The sequence below is a fragment of the Epinephelus lanceolatus genome, chromosome 10 (genome assembly GCF_041903045.1).
Source record: "Epinephelus lanceolatus isolate andai-2023 chromosome 10, ASM4190304v1, whole genome shotgun sequence".
NCBI lineage: Eukaryota > Metazoa > Chordata > Actinopteri > Perciformes > Serranidae > Epinephelus > Epinephelus lanceolatus.
The window spans coordinates 17049097-17069572 of NC_135743.1; the positions used below are offsets into that span (position 1 = coordinate 17049097).

Here is a 20476-nt window from a genome sequence, read left to right on the forward strand (position 1 = left end):
CTCTGTAAGGCAAGAGACGTTCAAATCAGACACCGATCTCTTTATTGCCCTGGCAGTGAAGAAGTTAAAAATCCTAAATCAAAAAGTCCCAAACTCACATTACATGACATGTTTTGTTGTTGCTAAGGTAACATGATATGTCCTGGCAAAGTGCAGTCCCATTTCTAAGTGTACCACTCAAGCATTTACCAGGTAAGCTCAGTGAAGTCTGTGGGGTTCAGGGCTTTGGCCTTAGAATATGTCTGAGCTTTAAAGGCTTTCCACTAGGGTGGAGATTGGGATTTGACCTAAAGGCTGATTTATAGTTGTATGTAGGCTCTACGCAGAGCCTATAGCATAGCCTACGCCTTAGCCTTTGCTTGGTTTACACCATTGTGAACATGTATACTTGCGTGCTGGTGTGTGACTGCGTCTCTCTACATTTGCACCACCAAAATGCGACTGAAGCTATGCAGATCATGTTGAATTTGGAGGGTGTAAATGTTGAACAGCAGTTACTTTTACAGAAATTACTGCACCGCAGAAAAGAGAGAAGACTTCTGCAGTCGTCACATGTATTTACAGACTTTGTAATCCTATCAGGCGCCACAATGTGTAGTTCACTGTACCTATGGCGTAGATTCTACACAAAAGTGTAAACCAATCTTTAGTGACAGAAGTCCCAGTCAAGAGGTCAAATGATCACACTTGAAGCAGGATAGCAACAAAACCCCCTGCCTGGAAAAGATACCCCCCTGCGGTGCAATCTCTTCACCTACGAGAGGCTGTATACACTTTCGTCCTCCCCTTTGTCCCTTTTTTTTTGTAGTTCAGTAATGTTGTGTGCAACCAGTAAGTGGATTTCTCCATTTAATACTTGAGTTATCTTTATTATTACACACTATTTCTGTTGAGATTAATATTACTAAAGAAGTCTACAGAGAAATTCAAAGAACCTTGGACTCACTACTACTCACTAACCATTAGATTTAGAATTCAACACTATGTTTAAGTAGTCTTTAGATCACATTATATTTACAACACTTAAATTAAGTTGCAGGCAAAGAAGAGATGTGCGGTACTTTGGAAAGTTTAGCAGTGCAGCTTTAAAAATTAATGTCATGAAAAATTACTTCTTTTTGTAAGGGAGTCCAACCAGATTTGTGATACAGCGAGCAGCGATGGGTATGAAATTCCCTGTGTACCCAGTATGTTAAATTATATATGTACTGGATTATAGCTATTGATTAATTACTGTAACTTACTAGCAGCATTTTGATGTGGTGACTTGGTGAGGTGGAGCTTAATGTTAACTATTTAATATACTGTTACTATGCAAAAATGCATCGTGTTTTATAAGTTGACTACATATTTTGTAGATTAATCTTATTTCTGCAAAGCATATATGAGCTGTCAAATAAATTATGGTGGTGGATTGAAAGCTATATTATTTACCTCTGAAATGTAGAGAGTATACCTGAGTACAGCACTTTACTTTCCTCAACTGCTCTTCTCTTTCTATCTCTATCCTGCTCTGCGTCTCTTTCTGCAGAAACACTTTTCAATCTCTTCTCTCTGTATTCAATTTTGTTCTTTTATTCCCTCATCGTCCCCAGACCCATTCCCTCTGCTTCTTCTCTCTCTCTCATTCACCTTACTTCTATTGCAGCCTTCCTTATCCCTCCTCCCTCCCTCCCCTCTCTTCTTCTCCTCGGTGTATAGATGCTGTAATCTTCTCTGTCTAATGCTATCAATGGCTCTCAATAACAATGAAATAGCACCGGTTCCATCCCATCATTGATGAAGGCATATCCCCAGTTAGGAACCTTATTCGTCATCATGGCAATCTGCTTCTTGGTAATAACCAATCACATGGTTCTGGTGAAATGATGTGCTCCCATGATAGGTCCCCACGTTGTGTTGATCAACTGCACCTGAAGGCCCCGACACTTCAGCTGGGCTCGATCAATATGCCATCACACGCACGCATGCCCATACATGCCCCTGGAATATACACACAGGTCTGGACAGCACACACACACACACACACACACACACACAGTTTGCTGAAGAGTAAATTGAGAAAGAGACCAGTGGTGTGGGGAGAATACAGTAGCAGCAACCAGCACAATGGAGTACGGTGCAGTGCATTAGGGCTAGGTATCGCCACTGTTTTCCTGAATTCATTCGATTTCGATTCCCAAGGTACTGATTCGATTTGATTTGATTGGCAATATCTCAGTTACACTACCAATTTTCGCTGGAATGTGAAAGAGATTCTCAGAGGGCTAATACTGTAAAATTTACAAGGAATTATTGTCCTCTCTGCTCGTCCCTCTGCTGCTGAGGAGTTCACTGCCTGCACGTCACATTACCATTGGTAGAGTTCGAGATTCGTGGCAAACTAAGCTAAAACTTTAGACATAAACAGTTGTTTTAGCTTTTCCATAACAATTTGCTAATAGCTGGAAAGTGTGCTGTGCCTGTGTAAAAAAGTATTAGCGGCGATGGATGAGAGACTACAGACAGAGCAAATTGAAATATTGCTTTTCTACATGTGTCCATGTTTATGCTTGCTGAACAGGTGTATTTATAAAGTACTGACTCTTTCCTTGTGGAGGTTTTGTTGCAATTACAGTAATAAGCGTAGTTGTCGTTAGCTTCTCTCTCCACCGTGGCATCTCTACTCTGTGTTGGTGTTTCTGTTTGTGTGTGCATAAAAGTGGCGCAGCCGCCCTGATGCACAAACAGCAGGAGGAGCGGCTGCTGCAGCATTAATTACACCCAAAAGCTAACAGTTGCAGATAAAAGAAGCGCTAACATCGGAGCCTCACAAAACTATGGTCCTCAGTAATTTGGCACAGGGGCCCGTTTACTACCGGCTAGATTAACGGGGTTAAAACTTCACACATCCATGGGAAAAAGCGTACGTTAAAAGATTGATCTCAGATTTTATCAGTCAATAGCAGGTCATTCAAATGAAGACCAATTTGAATCAGATGAATCGATTATTTTAACCCAGCCCTACATCACATTACACAACAGCGTGCCACAGTGGTCCCTCTGTGAGGTCCCACTAATCAGCCGTTGCATAACTGTCTCTGTTATACATGCACACCAATATGGAAACAGCATGGAACATTTTACTTTGTCCCGCAGTTATTATTTATTGTCACCTTTAATGTAGCACACAGTGTTAGAAAAAGAACGATTTATTGAAAGAAATGGAGGGGGGGGGGAAGACTCCCACTGTGTGCCAGTTATTCTATGTTGTGTCACACATACAGATGGCCTCGCATAAGCCCTGCCTCTGTTCACTTTGAGCTGTGATAACCATAATGAGAGCAACACAGCCATCTGCACAGTATGGAGCATGCTATTAGTATTACAAACATGTTCGTGCACACGCCTGCCCACCCTTTGACACAGCAAACCCGAGAATGAGAGGCAAGTTCAACTGGAAGAAAGGGAGGTCAGTAATTGCATAGAGAAGGAAGAAAAAAAGGAGAGAAGGGGAAGTATGGTTGTTTTATGAGACGTGATGAGGGATTTGAAGCATAGGATTGCAGATTTTTTTTGATGTGCTTCAAACATCAAAGCTAAACAAGTGTTTGAAAGGTGAGCAGGTAAAAAAAAAGACTAAATGAAGATCTCAAAGTGAAAGGGCTGTAAAGAAAAAAAGAATGGAGGTGGGAGGGATGTTCAACACAGTGACCGACAATCTGCAGCATCTGCCTCTTTGATGTACACACGTGTGAGCACAAACACACAATGCCAGCTCATTTCCATCCCCACATGTACTTGTCAGGGTCAAAGGTCGGCCTTCTACCGCTCCAGCAAACCCCACCCCCCCCACCCCCCCACCCCCCGTGTTTACAGCTGCAAGGGTCAATTGGAGGTCATGAACTGACTCTTTCAGCTGTCTGTCAGACCTGTCTAAACCTCAGAGCGGTGAACCAGACATTTGCAACATTCCCAGGTCAACAGCCCCCACCACTATCAACAACGCCCCCCCTCCCTCAACCTCCCTGTCTGTCCGTCTGTCACACAACGCTCCTTCTCCTCTCCTCTGTCGTCATCCCTCCCTTCATCTATCCATCCTTTCACACTGCCTTGTCAACATGTCAGTCAGAGCAAGGCCTTGTCACTCCTGGAGAGGGCTGCTTAGCACCACTGGAGCTCAGCTGAGCTCCCTTTGTGTGCTTTTTTTGCATTTGGAGGTGGGGGCAGGGGCTGGGTTATGGAAAACTTGTAAGGTTCAGGCATATGTGGATTCAAGGCAGTTGTCTTTGTACTTGTGAGTCACTGTGTGTGTTTGGTGCTTCTAGTATGTGACTGTGTATCTGTTTGTCTGCACTGGTTTATATGTACTTACGCGTGTGTACATACAGTGTAGCTGTGTATGAATGAATGTGTGGCAACGTTGTATGCCAGCTGTTGTGATGTTGTCTTTGAAGTCCCTGGAGATCTCTTCAAGGCTGAGTCCTGTCACTTCTAAACGGCAGACTTTCCACGGGAGACATGAATAGAGACGTGTGTTCTGTATTTCTGTATTACTAGACAGTGTGCATGGGACTGGGCTGCCTCTGTGATATGACAGGAAACATCTTCATCGTTGAGTATGAAAGTCTATTGTATGTGCTGTCAAATTACAGGTGCTCCCGCTACATTGAAATGTGACAGAGCATATTGAGCATAAGCCGCAGGATGACAATTTAAAGAGAGACATCTTGTGCCAGGGGAATGTGTCCATTAACGTGCAGTGTGTCCTCCGATCCTGCAGGTGGTGGTACAGGCAGCCCGCAGACCGTTCTCCATGAGGAGCAGTAGAAGATGCCGGCTCTGCCAGCACTGCTGCTGTCAATACACATCCTCTCCTTCCTGCTAGTCACCATGCCGCCACGCTCCCTCAGTCAGGCCCCCGTGCTCTCCTCTGTCCGCATGGGTGAGTGGCCAGCCCTCTCTCCCTACACCTGGATCATAAAGTTCCTCAACACACTGTTAATGGTTTGTTTTTAGCCTCAAAGTATGTTTCACCACTTTAGGTCTGTACAATTAAAGATAACAAAGCACTTAAAGGGACAGTTCACTCCAAAATAAAAAAAAACACATTTTCCCTTCTACCTGTAGTACTGTTGCGGTGAACTGTCCCTTTAAAGGCAAGATAAGAAGTAAAAACATACTTGCTGGTGTCCAAGCTCACTTTATACAGTAAAGAATGATTGACAGATACAATCCAAATGTAAATGGAAGTCTTTTTGGTCTATTGTACTGTATGCAGGTGTAAGAATAAGCATGCATCAGGGGTAGGAAAATCTATCTGACACCTGCACAGTATCCAAAATTAAAAACTGACATTTTCTGTGCGCACTAAAATATTTTTATCCAACCAAAACAGCTCATGTACACAGAGGCTTGGCAAAATAATGTAAGCATATCATAGACTAAAGGACTTGAGCTTTGAAGCAAAATGATCACAAACACTAAAGGAATAATTTGACATTTTGGGAGATACACTTATTTGTTTTCTGGCGAAGAGTTAGATGAGAGGACCTTCACCTATCACTCTCTGTGTCTCTAGCGGCAATCCTGGATGACCAGTCTGTGTGTGGGCGCGGGGAGCGGCTGGCACTGGCTCTGGCCAGGGAGAACATCAACAGCGTGATGGAGGGTCCGTCTCGAGCCCGAGTGGAGGTGGACATATATGAGCTGCAAAAAGACTCCCAGTATGACACTACTGACACCAGTGAGTGGAGCCGATGCATGCCAAAGAAAACCAGTAGAGCAGATTCACCCAGCCCATCAGAGAATGATCAAGTCCCGCTGAATCCATTGAGGTCCTCTCTGTCCAATAGCACATAGTGTGTAATTAGCACAGACAGAAAGTGACCACTTAAAATACCACGAGATATTATAAGTAGTTTGGAATATTAAAGGTAAACTATGCAGGAATTGATGGTCTACTATTTAAAAAATCACCGGGGAATATGAAATCCAACCTCAGATTGGCATTTTGCTTTGCTATATTTGTGTTTATTCTGCAATATGTCCATGACTCTCATAGCTTCTTCTTGGATGTGCGAGACCAACAGTTTGGAACCTGATCTCTACCTTTTTATAAAGTCTCGACCTCACATGCGTGTCGTGCCCAGGAATATCCTGAACGCAGCAAAATGAGAAGAAAATAAGAAAATATAGGCAGAGGAAGGAGCCTCTGCAGGTAAATACACCACTGTGTACTTCTAGCAGGTCATAAGTGATGATTGAGAGAGATTACTTATGTGCGAGTCTATGCATTGATTTTATTTTAGGAAAATCCTGCATCCTTTGATATAAATAGTAACCACAATAGAGTAGGAAAGACAGTCTACTAAATACTGCAGGTTTAATTTCCACCAAATGGCTGCCAATATTTTTTTTTTAAAGATAATTACATTTTCTAAAAAGCTGCCTCTTTATGAGCATGAACCTCAAATGGTGACTAGCCTGATAAAACACTACCACTTTCATGTGATTAGGAACCAGTAAGGGCTTGTGCTGATTAGTTTACACGTCATTGGAGACCAGTAATGGGCCAGTAAGCCTGTCTCATTAAAAATGGGGGACCAGTGCCCTCCAGTAACAGCTGGCACTGCCTACTGTGCAGACCACGACAAAAACAACTCATCAAATACTAATACAGATCAGCAGTGCAGGCCGGCAGAAAGCAGTGGCACAGAAGCAGCTCCATGAAATTTGTATTGATGTAGAGAGTTAAAGCACAATGTTTGGAGTCTGTAAAGACAGAAGAAGTACTGTTGAACGCACTCACTGAGGAGACAAGAGACCCCCTGCTCTTATTCTAATAGGTCACTGACCCTGCCACAAGCTACTGGCAAAATGTCTATGTGTGCTTGAGAAGGGTTGTGTACATATGTGCATGTTTGAGTTGTGTACGTCTGATATGTGTGTGTGTGTGTGTGTGTGTGTGTGTGTCCTTGACCGATGGGCAGGAGACTCTGACAGGCTTGTTTGCTCACAGCGTTTTTGGTCTCTGGATCAGAGAGCTCATCATCTTACAGCTATGGCTGTCTGAGGCACGCTTGCACGCACACACTCTTACACACACACACACACACACACACACACACACACACACACACACACAGGCATTCACACATGCTTGCACACACATCCCCCTCTGCAAGCACATTCACACATGGGCACAGTGTTGGCATGCACGCTCACACATATACAGACACTCACACACAGACAGACAGTGGCAGGGACTGAGGAGGACTAATTGGGATGAATTAAAATACCAACTAAATATACCAGCAAGAAAAGAGCTTTATGACTGTGAGAATTACAGTTCAGTCACTAGACTCATTTATGCTGCATCTGTAAAAGCATTTTTCACGTGGGCAGAAAGAAAACATCAATACAAATGAGCTCACTGCACATCTAAAAGATACTGAACACAAAAACAGTATTTATGAATGCTACCAGATGAAGCTCCTGAGTACATCTCATGGTCAAACTTCTGTATATTAGTGGTCAGTAGGAGATACATGATTGCAAAGAAAAACAGGCTCATTTGTTGTCTTGCTGAATGTGTTAGATGACGATTGATGCCACTCTCATATCTGTAGGCTAAATACAAAACTTCAGACTGTAGCCGGTTTGCTCAGAGTAGCTTCATATTTGTTGTACAGACATGAGACATTGGTCGTCTCATCTAACTCCCGGCAAGACAGCGTATAAGCGTATTGATCAGTAACGCAGACTGCAGGCCCATCAATTACACAAGTAGAAGACAGACAAGCAACATCATCTGTTACCACTCACTTTTAATCAGTCATGTATCAACTCAACAAAGTGGAGACATTTCAATTATGTGCAAACGAGCAAACTTAAGGCACACATGTAGAAGAGTGGGAGTATGTGACATTCTGATTTTAAAAAAAATTAGTTGCATGGCTTGTTCATGAAACAATTAAAATTAGAAAAGCGCTTGGAGAGTGCAGACATCTGCCAAGGCCATGTGCCCTATCTTGCAGTGTTAACGAAAGTGAAAAATAATATGAATCTGCCTAGTGATTTGGATCCAAAATTCAGTAGTTTTTTGCCTTGGTCTCTTCGCTAAACCTTTCCACCAAGTTTAATGAAAATTCGGCCAGTAGTTTTTCCAAAATCCAAACAAACAAAGACATAAAACCAAAAACATGACCCCCTTGGTTGAGGTACAAATGATGTGTTTGGACCTTAGCTGTACTGGGGTTCAAATTTTAAAGCCACAGTGTGTAGGAATTTCTCCCATCTAATGTTGAAATCATATATTGTATTCAAACAGATGGCGCACTCTAGCGCCTCACTGTTTCAAACACGTATTGCAACAACTGTAGCCGCTGTGTACCAAAAAGCTATGATAACACTGATGAAACCATGTCATCCGATACTACATGGAGTATTCATTCAGGCTCCTACACAGACACATGCGATGCGAGTTGACAAACCCCCTCCTCACCATGCTGGCTGTGTTTACAACGTAGGACTGTTGGGGCGGATGTAAATTGAAACAAACCAATCACGTCTTGTCCTTTGACAACTGACAAGTGGCTCAACCTCACACACCTCATCCCTCTCCTCGCATTACTGCGCCGCTAACAGCTGTTAGTGGCCAGCGGCACTACTGCCGCATAACAAAGTCCCACTCTTTGAGCATAATGCAGGATCATGTATTATGCAGCATCACGGGAGACGGAATCCTCGTCACCAAGAAAGTGCAAAAGGGAATCAAAAAGGCAGCGTGACCAGCGAATTAAAAAAACAAGGGTCAGCATTGGGGTTGCCTTTCCCAGGTGGAGAGAGCTGCTGAAGGAGAAAGGTAATACAATCACAGGCCAGCGCTAACAGCAGCTAACAGCGGCTAGCGGCTAACAGCTAACAGCGGCACAGTGATGCGAGGAGAGGGATGAGGCTGTTAGCGACTGGCCGCTAACAGCGGCTAACAGCCAACAGCGGCGCTGGCTTGTGATTGCATTACCATTCTCCCTCAGCAGCTCTCTCTACCTGGGAAAGGCTACCCCGATGTAGGCCTTCGTTTTTTTAATTCGCTGGTCACGCTGCCTTTTCAATTCCCTTTTGCGCTTTCTTGGCGACATGGATTCCATCTCCCATGATGCTGCATATGCATGATCCTGCATTATGCTCAGAGAGTGGGACTTTGTTTCAAATTTGCCAGGGTAGTAGCGAAGCGCCTCTTGCTCCTCTCCTTCGGCTCCTCAGTCACGCAGTGCTGGCCTGGCTCTCAACGAAAACGCCGAAGGCGGTGCTGTATGTCCCTTGCTGGCGGGTGTATTCTCAAGATGGCGAAACGTAATGGAACCCCACAGACGTCTTACCCGCACAATGTACAAACAAATCCGAAATTCTCCTTTTATGAGAATAAGTCAGATTATTGGTGGAGGTAATAGTACACCAGTGATGACATATTTATGAATGCAGACATCAATTTTTGCCAATAAACAACTGAAAATGTTACACAATGTCCCTTTAAAAACAAAATCTGAGGCTCACATTTTTATGCTTTCTTTCAGGACTGTATCCTTACTGCGTAACTGGGACAAAAGGCCGCAGAAAACAAGTGTCATTCAGAAATTTCACAAGCTAACAGAGAAATGACAAAAAATTATTAATCAGAAACAGAGACGTATGGTAATCATGATAATTGCCTCAAATGAAAAACACAATATACATACATTTTTCTGTGTTGACCTAAATGTATCACAAAAAAGATCTGCACCCTGTTGCACCAGTGATTCGTAAGTTCTCGCTTAATTGACGGTGCATAGTCAACACCTCACGGATATAATAAAACTAGTTAGTATGATCAAAAAGTTGTGTCGATGTTTGGTTGCACCACAGAGACATAAAATGCATCGTAGCTACATTGGGGTAAAGTCCAACTAACCAAAATGTTGTCATCCAAAATGATGTTTCACTTCCTGTGGACAGTCAGTGAAAAGCACTTTTTGTCGTAACGGCTAAAAATACCTCACCTTAATCACCACACAACAACAAAACAATACGCAAACTAGGACAAAGCATCATGAGTAGGTGATAACTAAATATATCAGTACCCTGTTGATGGACAGATGAAATTGCAACTTTATAACAAACACATTATGATAAGATAGATAGTTGTTAATTAGAAAGTTATTTAACCCTATATATTAGATTGCAAATGTGGCACAGAGGATTTTTATAAGTAGTTGCCCACCTGTGTTGCTGCGTTCCATTTTACCTTAGAAGTCAGAGATCGGAGCCAGGTATTATGTCACACCCGACTTGACCACGTTCCAGTACAACAAGTAACACGTAACACATGTACACAGGTACAAGTTGTACAGTTATGTACGTGCATCTGATTTAGTGAGACACAAGTAAGACAGAAGTGCTAATAAACAGTATATTACTACAACTTACACTACTGCTGATGTGCGGAGCAGCCATCTTGGATTTAGACATCAAGGTTGGTAACATTCCTCTGACTTTTGGAGTCAGAAATCTGACCTATGGGGGCGTTCCAGTTGAGATTTCCGACTGGGATCTTGGAAATACTGACTTCCCATTGCAAATGGAATGTGTTATATGTGTTATTTTGTATGTATGCAGTTTATTTTGCACGTTTGCAGACACCCCAATTCAGTTTTTAGCATTTCTGTTGTGAGTATAAAAGGCACAAGATCACTTGTGGGTATAATCTATCATGGAGAATGCGTAACCAATGTGAAATGGCTGGTATAATTTGCCTCATCCTCCCACCTTTCAAAATGATGTGCCATGACAACCACTATTTTAGGGAGGACTTTACACACACTAAGAGCTAAGTGTAAGACTTAAGTTGTAGCTCATGCTTATGTTGTAACTATATCAGCTGGTGTGATCCTTAAAGTGTTCGTAGCTCATAAACTTCAGCCTAAGTTAGAAGTTACAGCCAATTAAGGCTATGTTTGAATTTCTCGTGCAACCCAGTGCTGAAATCACTTTCATCACATAAGCCTGGATATATGGATACAGTGGAGACATTTGTTGGCATGTGGGAGTTTTGAACAGTGAAATCTATGTTTGAACAGACTGAATCATAGAGATAGTGTTTACTTGAGCTATTCCTAAGCGAAGTACTTATTGTAATAGACAAACAGTTTCTCCCACATTAATGTCTTCCTAGAGAGAGGATGATCATGCAAACTGGCATTTGTTAATTGAAGGCGACCACCAATCTGTTGCCATTGTTCTGAAGCCAGAGATATAATTACAGCAAAATATCTTAAAAATAATTTAAAAAATCATTAAAAAAAACGACTGTCTAAACAAGTGAGTAATAGCAGAAGGCAACCCCTGGCCTGCCCTGCTGTAGTTCTCCGAGTATTTATCTCAAAATAAATCTGATTATAATGAGACAGATTGTGCTGCTACAATGGAATCGTGGTTTAAGTGAAAATCCCCAATGCATCCTCTCAGTTTTTGCTGCATTTTTAATCTCCACACTTCCCCCTGACTGCAGCCCCTACTTCATGCCAACTCTGTGCTGCCATCAAAATAAAGCAGAAGGAAAGGTATGTGTCTGCATATCCAATGTTTATTTTCCCCCTTTTCCCTTTCAGTGTGTCAGATTCTACCCAAAGGCGTCGTCTCTGTGATAGGTCCCGCCTCCAGCCCCGCCTCTGGCTCTACTGTCAGTCATATATGTGGAGAAAAGGAGGTGAGTGCGGGAGATAAACACACACACAAATATGTACAAATCTGTGTGTCTCATGTGTGCGTGCAGACATCTAGTACCTCTCCCTCTCTGCCCGTCCTCCCCACAGAGGCGTCATGATGAATGTATCTAAAGATTCTGTTTTTCCTTGCCTATTGAACTTCTTCTCACATAATTAACCATCATCCACTTCCTCCAACTGTTTCTCCATTCTTCCCGTAGCCTTTTATCCTTAAGGTCTCTCTGTTCTCTGCCTCTGCTATCTTCTTATCTTTTTTTTTCACCCTGTAGCCTCCTTATTCACAGTTTTTTCCTGCTGCGTGTGTTTGGAGGGGAGTTAATCACGACACATTTGCTGTCCTTAATGTTTCTCTCTCTCTCTCTCTCTCTCTCTCTCTCTCTCTCTCTCTCTCTCTCTCTCTCTCTCCTCTCCTCTCCTCTCCTTTTACTGTCAGATCCCTCACGTAAAGATTGGTCCAGAGGAAACGCCCCGCTTGCCATACCTGCGCTTTGCCTCTGTCACTCTGTACCCTAGCAACGAGGACCTGAGCCTGGCCATAGGAGCCATCTTGCGCTCGTTCAGTTACCCCTCAGCCAGCCTGGTCTGCGCCAAGGCTGAGTGTGAGTACACACCCAGCCTGCTTTATTCTTACACAGTACATTATGTGCAACTGCATGGCTGTGTTTGTTGTTGAGGTGGGTGTAAGTGCATCGGTTGTGTTCTTGCGAGCTTATTCACCTAGGATGTGTGTTTGTGTTTGTGTGTGTGTGAATGCTTCTGTGGGAGGGTTGGCACATTCACAATGATTGGGCGGATATGACTGTTTTGCACCTTTGGACACCGACTTTGACAGTCTGGTCATAAAGTTCTGTCTGTTGTCAGAGTTCACAACATGGCTCCTCCTGCAGCCTCCCTATTTTTTCCTTGTATTTTTTTTTTTTCACTCACGCTCTCGCACACTGTCTCTTATCCACCTCAGAGGGTTTTTAGGCCAAACCAATTTAATAAATATTCGTGTTTGAAATGCTTTCCAGTATTGGAGGAACTTAGGGGACATTTGATTTAACTTGCCAGGCACTCAGAGAGCTTTAACATCACAGGGGATTCGAGGCTTAGTCACTAGCCCTCTTTATTTTCATTTTGAAAGAGTGTTTTATTGATTTATTATGCACTGCCCCATCGAGAGTCGCAGGAATTAAAAGGCTTGGTCGGATGGTGGCTGAAGCGTTCAAACAAAGCCTTATGAATACATGAAATAATACACTATGTGCTGTAGGAGGTGGCAAAATCCTAATTTTGCCACTGAATAATCATCTGACTTTTTGTTCAGTCCTGAGTGAGCTGGGATGAGTTGTTGTGCAGCTGTTGACCGCTCAAACCAGCCAAATAGGACCAGACAAGAACTGAAGGGCAATTACATAAAGAATAAGTGGCACCATTGAAGTCTGTGAACATTTCTCGTGGCAGTGTGAAAAGGGTAGATTTTGACAAACAAAAAACTGTGACATTATGAAAAATTGATTCAATCATTGAGATGCTTTCATTATCTGCCCAGCGGTTAGCCAGCCGTCCCATGGTTTCCTGAAAGTAAGCTGCATTCCTTGGGGACTTGTCATTTCATTGAAGTAAAAGAGCTTTGAAATGGCATCAGACATCTTTTTCCAGTTTTGATCATCAGTAGGATGTGTAGATAAGAGCCTTGTCTTTCACCAGGCTTTTTCTGTCGGAAGAATTAGAGACAACAGATAGCATCATAGTTACCGTCCGGGCCAAAAGATGCTGCTTTTACCGATGGAGAGACTAAGGGAGGTGTGTGTGTGTGTATGTGTGTAATATATTTGGCTTGAAGGTGATCTTTACAAGGTTATCACACTCACAGACTCTGACCCACTTGGCTGCGCTATCTATCGCCATGGAGCTGGTTGCCATGGCTGCAGAATAGGTGCTAACTGCCACTCAACAGGCTTGTTCCACACTCTGAACGACTGTGTGGGTGTGTGTGGCACGGTATGTGTGTGTTTGATTTTTTTTTCTTTCCTGTGTGCTGGGTTCACTTTGTCCATACATTTGTGTGTGTTTGAGTGCTGGTTTATGAATGTTTGTGTGTGTGTATTGTTGCCCCTGAGTGTACTGTATGTCTGAGTGGGTTTTGGGGTATTTGTAGGATTGTGTGTGCGGCTCTGCTGTGGCGCTGCAGAGGTTCAACATCAGACAATGTTTACCACCAGCCCACTTGTTTTATTCATCTTGTTTAGCCCAGTGTAGAGTGGTGTGTTCATGTGAAGTAGGCATTCTCCCTTTTTTGTCAGTGAGGCGAGGAATGTGTGAAGTCACACATTTCATTGACACCCACCATGCGCGCATCCTAATTAAGTAACATATTTAGAAACTGGTAATTTTTGCAGCCGCATGTTAATTACATTAATCACATTTTTCCCTCTTTAGCCCGTGAAAATAGCGCAGATATTCACTTAGATGAGAGCGAGTCAGAGATTTTGGGACATTTCTGACGTATCCCTGTCTCGCTATGCCTGGGTCATAACGCACTGTTTGAGCCTAATTCCATTATGCAGTTTTCATGAGATGGATGAGGTTAAGGACAGCGAGAGGGAGAGACTGAGCACAAGGAGGAGGAGATGGTGGCAGTGTAAGAGCGAGATGGATAAAGACAGGGAGAGGTAACTGGAGCACAGGGCTAAGACGAGAGAGATAGAGAGGTTAGAGCTTATGTGTGAGAGAGAGAATATATGAAAGAAGGAGAGCGGGAGAGGGGAGGAGAGGAAGCTGTAAAGTGCATTGATTTTTTCCCCTCCTTCCTCAAACTAATTAAAGTTTTGGCCTGGTTCAGTGATTACCCCACTGCTTACAGAGGCTTTCTCCTGCTGAAGGGCTCTGTGCGCTACCTCTTCCCTCCTCTACTCCTCCCTCTCCCCTTCCCTTCATCCCCCAGATGCCTGCCCCACCACTTATTTACATAGCTAGGGGTGCTTTACTATGGAATTACAATTAGGAAGCATCAGGGTAGACTTTCTAGTAAAGGCTCACTCCATGCACAATGTCAAGTGAGTCTTGACTGCCATTGGTTATACTCATTTTCAAGAGGAATTCGCTTGAAGTGGGTGAATTGTCTCAAGTACTGTATTTCAGTCTTTCTGCTCCTGCGGTTCTGTCCCTTTTTCTTTCCATTATCTCAGCAGAGGGTTGCAGACAGATATTTCCAGTTTTTGTTATTTTCTTGTGCTGTTCTCTGAACACGTGGGTTTACTACTATTCTGCTCACAGTATATACATCACTCAAAAAATTGAAAAGCTATCACTGATGGATGGTCCAACAGACACAAAGTAAATTACAAAGCACTCAAAGAGCGCATACGTCTGCCAAGGCTGCACAACTCTTTAGATTTATTATTCTGTTAATAGAAAATGTTTAGAAATTTGTCATACTGATTGGCTGATGGCAGCCTCGAGTTTTTAGGATACCTAAAACCTCACTGGGAATATTAGGGCATTGTACAAAGATTAATTTCAATTGTGACAGACTCATAAGCACAGAGTCTGCACTCAGTCTGCACTGATAAGCACTCCAGTATGGAAATTACACAAATGTGATGTGAAAACTTGAAACCTTCGGCACTGAATGTGCAGTAAAGCGAGAGACATCTTGTGTTGAGTAATTAAACTTCTGCAACAAAAAAATTAACTACAACTAATTGACCTTTTTTATTTTTACTCCAACCAAAGTATTTATATATGTCCTAAGCAGTGATGGGGTTGTTACTCAAAAAAGGTAATGTATTACACATTACTCATTACATTAGAAAGGAGTGTTGCATTACTTAACTTAATAACTCCCTGTAGAAAGAAGTTTGTTTCACTAATTACATTACCTTTGTGTTACTCCGCGACATTGCCTGAGATACATTGTCACGTAAATTGGTATTATAACATTAAACCTTACATATGCCCACATATCAGCAGAAAACAAGCAACTGGAAATCAAGACAGCACTCAAAATAAAACTTTAATATTATAGACATTGGCCTTCCTGACACGGCATACTACAAACATGCCTAGAAATAATATATTAATAGATGTAAATAAGATAATAAAAGAGACTTGCATTCTTTACACCATTAGATGATAGACTTAAAAGAAAAAAACACATTTAAATGGCTAAAACGGCAAAACATGGCTTGTAGCAGATTTGTCCAGCTTATTTGACGTGTTTATCACTAAAGCAGTGGTTATATCTCATGAGGAGGACATCTCCTCAAATTGTTTATCAGACTATTTGTTCCTCCTCAGAGTCGGCACAGACTGCCCAGGTTGAGGAGCCTCTCCACTGGTGCTCTGGACAGCGTCACTGTTGTGGGCACCTTTGATGATTTTTTTCCTGTCCAACCATTATACAGACAATTGGAGAACTTATGTTAAGCAAGTCACAACATAATTTTTTGATCAGTTTGATCAGTAGCTGTAATGTGATTACTGAATTTATAACAGTAAAGCGTGACATTACTGCCTAACTTACAAATGTAATGTCATTACAGCAATCTGCTGTGCTCAACACTGGTCCAAAAGAGGGGGAATGTTTTTTGGGTTCATCCAAATATTTTATGCATCGAATGTAGTTAAGATCCGGCAAAACCTGTACGAGTAACATTACAGCAGAAATAGACACTTTTTTTTTTTTTTCTTGAACTTATCATTGTAAAGTAAATGTTGATTGCACAGTGTAATGGCTGTAGAAAAATGACACCATCTGCATTTACATTGAATCAGTATTAGCCTCACTTTTACTATGCAGCTCTGCCTGCCACTGGGTACAATCTCTCGGGAAAATATAGGCTCGATTTACAGCACAAAGGAAGTGCATCAACCATTGTGCAACCAAAACAGGAAGATGAGGCACTGTTTTCCCAGATATCAATCCCGAGTTACCAAAGACAATCAATGTGAGGTCTTTGCAGTTACTATCCCAGTAGCAGAAAGTGGGGATGGTGGAACAACCAAAGTAACTGTGAACACTCTACCCTCATAAAGAAAAGAGCCTGGTTGCTTTGCTCAAAGGAAAGTGGAAAACGATCTGGTTGTCTTTGCGACAGTGGCACCAACAATGATACCACTTAGAAACATAAAACAAATAAACGAAAATATGTTAAGATCCATAGTGTATGTATTAGCGATGGGCAGACCAATTCTTTTCAAAGTATTGGATCTTTTGAATTGATACATGTACTTTAGAGGTTTGATACTTTCTTGCAACATATGGTGTCAGTTTCTCCGTCATATTATGTTGTAGTATATGCATGTTTGACAGCTGGTGCTGCCCGCCCCACAAAAATTCATCATGTATAAGTTTGCATCAATAAAGATAAAATATTCATTTTCACATTTTCTGCAAGAAGCAGACATTTCTTACCTCTGCAGTCTTGTGCTGCATTCATGTGGAGGTGGAATAATCTGAAAATTAAGTTACCAATCATATTTCATGGCTCACCTGATTCGTTCCCTTTGCTCTTTTTCATTAATTCATGAACACACCGAAGTTGGAAGAACGATCGATTGAGAAGCACTTGAATACACCACTGGCCTTTTCTGGTGGAGGTCTCAACTCGAATGATTTAATCGGTCTTGGCTTGTTCATGCAGTGCCTTTGCTGCACAACGTTATGACATGTATTAGACATTCTACACGCTGACCTCTTATACCAGACACTTAAAAGAGTCGTTCAAAGAGATTTGTTCATTCATTTTTGCCCATCACCCTTACATATGATGTTATATTTAAAAAGCATCAGACATTCAAGCATACAGTGAAAAAAGTGCAACACATAGTCTTAACTCATAGCCATCACACTATTGTGTGCCTGTATCTTTGCTTTCCTCAGTGTGTCTGTAGTGATTAAATAAACCCAGATGGTGGAAAATCTCTGGATATAAATGGATTTAGTCTGAAGATTCATGTAGAGTCAGAGAAGGCCAAATTTTGCTGCACTATTTATGTATCAAGAGCAACATGTAAAGTGGTTTATAAATGGCCAAATGGTGGCGCTGTCTACAGCACAAACTAATCAGTTGTTCCCTGGCCCATGGCCCACGTCATCTTCACCTGACAAAATCTGTCAAGTTCATTTTGAGACACCGGTATACTGCTAATTAACAGATAAACAAACAAACATATGGCACTGAATAAAAAAACCTCCTTGGTAGAGGTCATAATAAATGAAAATAAGTGCTTCTGAGAGAAACAGTGAATGCAGACATACTGTAGACTCCATATTAAATGATGTTTCATTTCCTGGGGACTTAGACAAACCATCGATCACGCTTTGCAAAATGACAAAAATATATGACCACCCATGGATAAATCAAGATTTTCACAGGTCCTGTAAAGCTCACATTTCGAAAATATGAGTTGTGTCTACTGATACAGACATTGATATGCAGCTCGTCTGTGCTTTGGCTCTGCCTCAGGCCTGCTGAGATTGGAGGAACTGGTCCGCCGCTTTCTCATCTCTCGGGAGACGCTGTCAATCAGGATGCTGGATGACAACCTGGACCCTACGCCACTGCTGAAGGAGATCCGTGACGACAAAGTGGCCACCATCATCATCGACGCCAACGCATCTGTCTCCTATCTCATCCTGAAGAAGGTCAGTTCTCGAACATCAACACATTCTTCAGAGCCGCCTGTACGAGCAGGATATGAAATTGTACACAGTACACTCAGGGATTTTTCTCTTTAATGTACCCATCTGGGAAATTCAGGTTGTAGTTGTGAAGGGCATGCAGAGCTTACCGTCTGTAAAATAATAAAACAAGTCTCTCAAAGGCTGCAAGTTTGTTTCACAACAGAACTAACATGCATTTTTACCTTCTGCCCTCCAGGCCTGCATAGGGAACAATATGCATGTCTGCCAGCAACAATCACTTGCACTCTTAAGAACATATCTGACAAAAGAACATCTTTTGCTGGGATGCGGTGCAGATGTTACCCAGGCTCGTTCTGATTCATAGTACGGCCTGTAATGCCGATAGCCAGCGCAGTGAGTCACAGTTTGAATGTGTATGGGATGTTTTCACTGGGCACATTGGAGCGGCTGTCCGCCCTCAGCGAAATGTCCTAGTGTTAGCCTGATGATGTAAAACTGTGATTAACGTATGCTTCCTCTCCTCCCCCATATTCGCTTCCACTTTGTCCCCCAACTGTCTCCTTTGCTCTCTGCTTCTCAATAACTCTGCCCTCTTTGCCCCCTCTCTCTCCCTTCATCAATCTTTCCACATCTTCCTTTATTCTCTCTTTCCACACTCTGTATGCCACCTGCCTACCTTATGCTCTTTCTCTCTTTTGTCCTACAGGCATCAGAGCTGGGGATGACATCAGCATTTTACAAGTACATACTCACCACCATGGTAAGACCTCACCAACTCCACACCTCTCTCTCGTTTTTGTCTTCTCTTCTGTTTTCACTTGTTCCTCTCTCTTGCTTCTCCTCTTCTGTCCCTTTATGAGCAAGCCAAGGTGCTAAGGCGAAGAGAGTATGAGATAAAGGGAGGGGAGAGAGGTGATGGAGAGAGAGAGAGAGAGAGAGAGAGAGAAAGGAGGTGAAGGATGAGGACAGGGAAAGAGAGAGAGAGATCAGAGGAGTGAACACACTGTACAAAGATGTGGAAGTGCAGAGGAGGATGGCAAAGAAACTGAAGAAAAAGGGGTCTGAGGTGAAGGTGATGACTGACGTGATGCGCCCTTTTTCTTCTGCCACCCGTCACCTTCTCTACGCTTCCAGTGTTTTTCATCTGCCTCTTTGATACACTCCCCTCCCCTCCTACCATTTGAATTAATGTGTCACTTTATACCGTGCGCCTGAATATTTTTTTTATTATTTTTTCCCCCTACATGATGTGCTCTTGTGCTTTAGATGCCACGTCTTGTGTGTATATCTCTGTGAAAAGCTACTGGAGTCATTTCCATCAACCTCTCTTTCCCCCTGTATCACTGTTTCCCCATTTTCCTAGCTGTCTATATCCTTTTTTTCTCTCTCCATCAGAGATTAGATGCTGTCACCCCCCCGTAGCCTCTCTTTTTCTTTATCTCACTCTTCTTTGCACGGTATTTTTCTTCTGTGCTAAGATTTGATACACTGTCAACATTGTCACTCACCTCAATTTTCTCTCTCTCCCTCTCTGCAAACACACTCCCCGCTCCTTCTCCTCCTCCTTTCCAGGACTTCCCACTCCTGAGATTGGATGACATAGTGGATGAGCAGTCCAACATTGTGGGGTTCTCCATGTTTAACACCACCCATCCCTTCTATTTGGAGTTCATCAGGAGCCTCAACCTCTCTTGGTGGGAGGGTTGTGACCTAACGTACCCCGGCCCTGCGGTCAGTCCTCAGCACACTCATGCATGCACACATGCAGGAGTAATTTTCAAAGCTTTGTTCGTATGCCACGTAACATTAAGCCACTTTATTCCTCACACTGATTCATGGAGCCGTTAAAGAGATTCAGCTAGTCTTTTGCTTGTATTTAATGTGTATTGATGTATCCATCTGTGTTTCCTCCCCACTGGTTTACTCATACCTCACATCTCTTCTCTCCCTTATTTTCCCTGCCTCCCTCCCTCCGTCCCTGTTAACCGTTCAATCATCTGTGCTCGCACATCTTTCCTCATTGCATCTACTCCCTTGACTCCTTTGTCTCTCCTCGCTGTGTTTCCATCCCTCCCCCTTTTGCCTTTCTCTCCCTCCT

At 42.7% G+C, this 20476-nt stretch overlaps 1 protein-coding gene across 4 annotated transcripts in view; it reads left to right on the plus strand.

Moving 5' to 3' along the window:
- The window catches only part of grik5 (glutamate receptor, ionotropic, kainate 5), a 108810-nt gene that overhangs the window by 56495 nt on the left and 31839 nt on the right, over nt 1–20476 (plus strand). For all 4 annotated transcript variants that reach the window (XM_078171687.1, XM_078171689.1, XM_078171690.1 and 1 more), the window contains exons 2-8: nt 4763–4924; nt 5561–5725; nt 11628–11725; nt 12178–12343; nt 18200–18378; nt 19085–19138; nt 19951–20109. In XM_078171687.1, the coding sequence (XP_078027813.1) occupies nt 4813–4924; nt 5561–5725; nt 11628–11725; nt 12178–12343; nt 18200–18378; nt 19085–19138; nt 19951–20109 (933 nt within the window). In that variant the 5' untranslated portion in view covers nt 4763–4812. The remainder of the gene's footprint in view (nt 1–4762; nt 4925–5560; nt 5726–11627; nt 11726–12177; nt 12344–18199; nt 18379–19084; nt 19139–19950; nt 20110–20476) is intronic.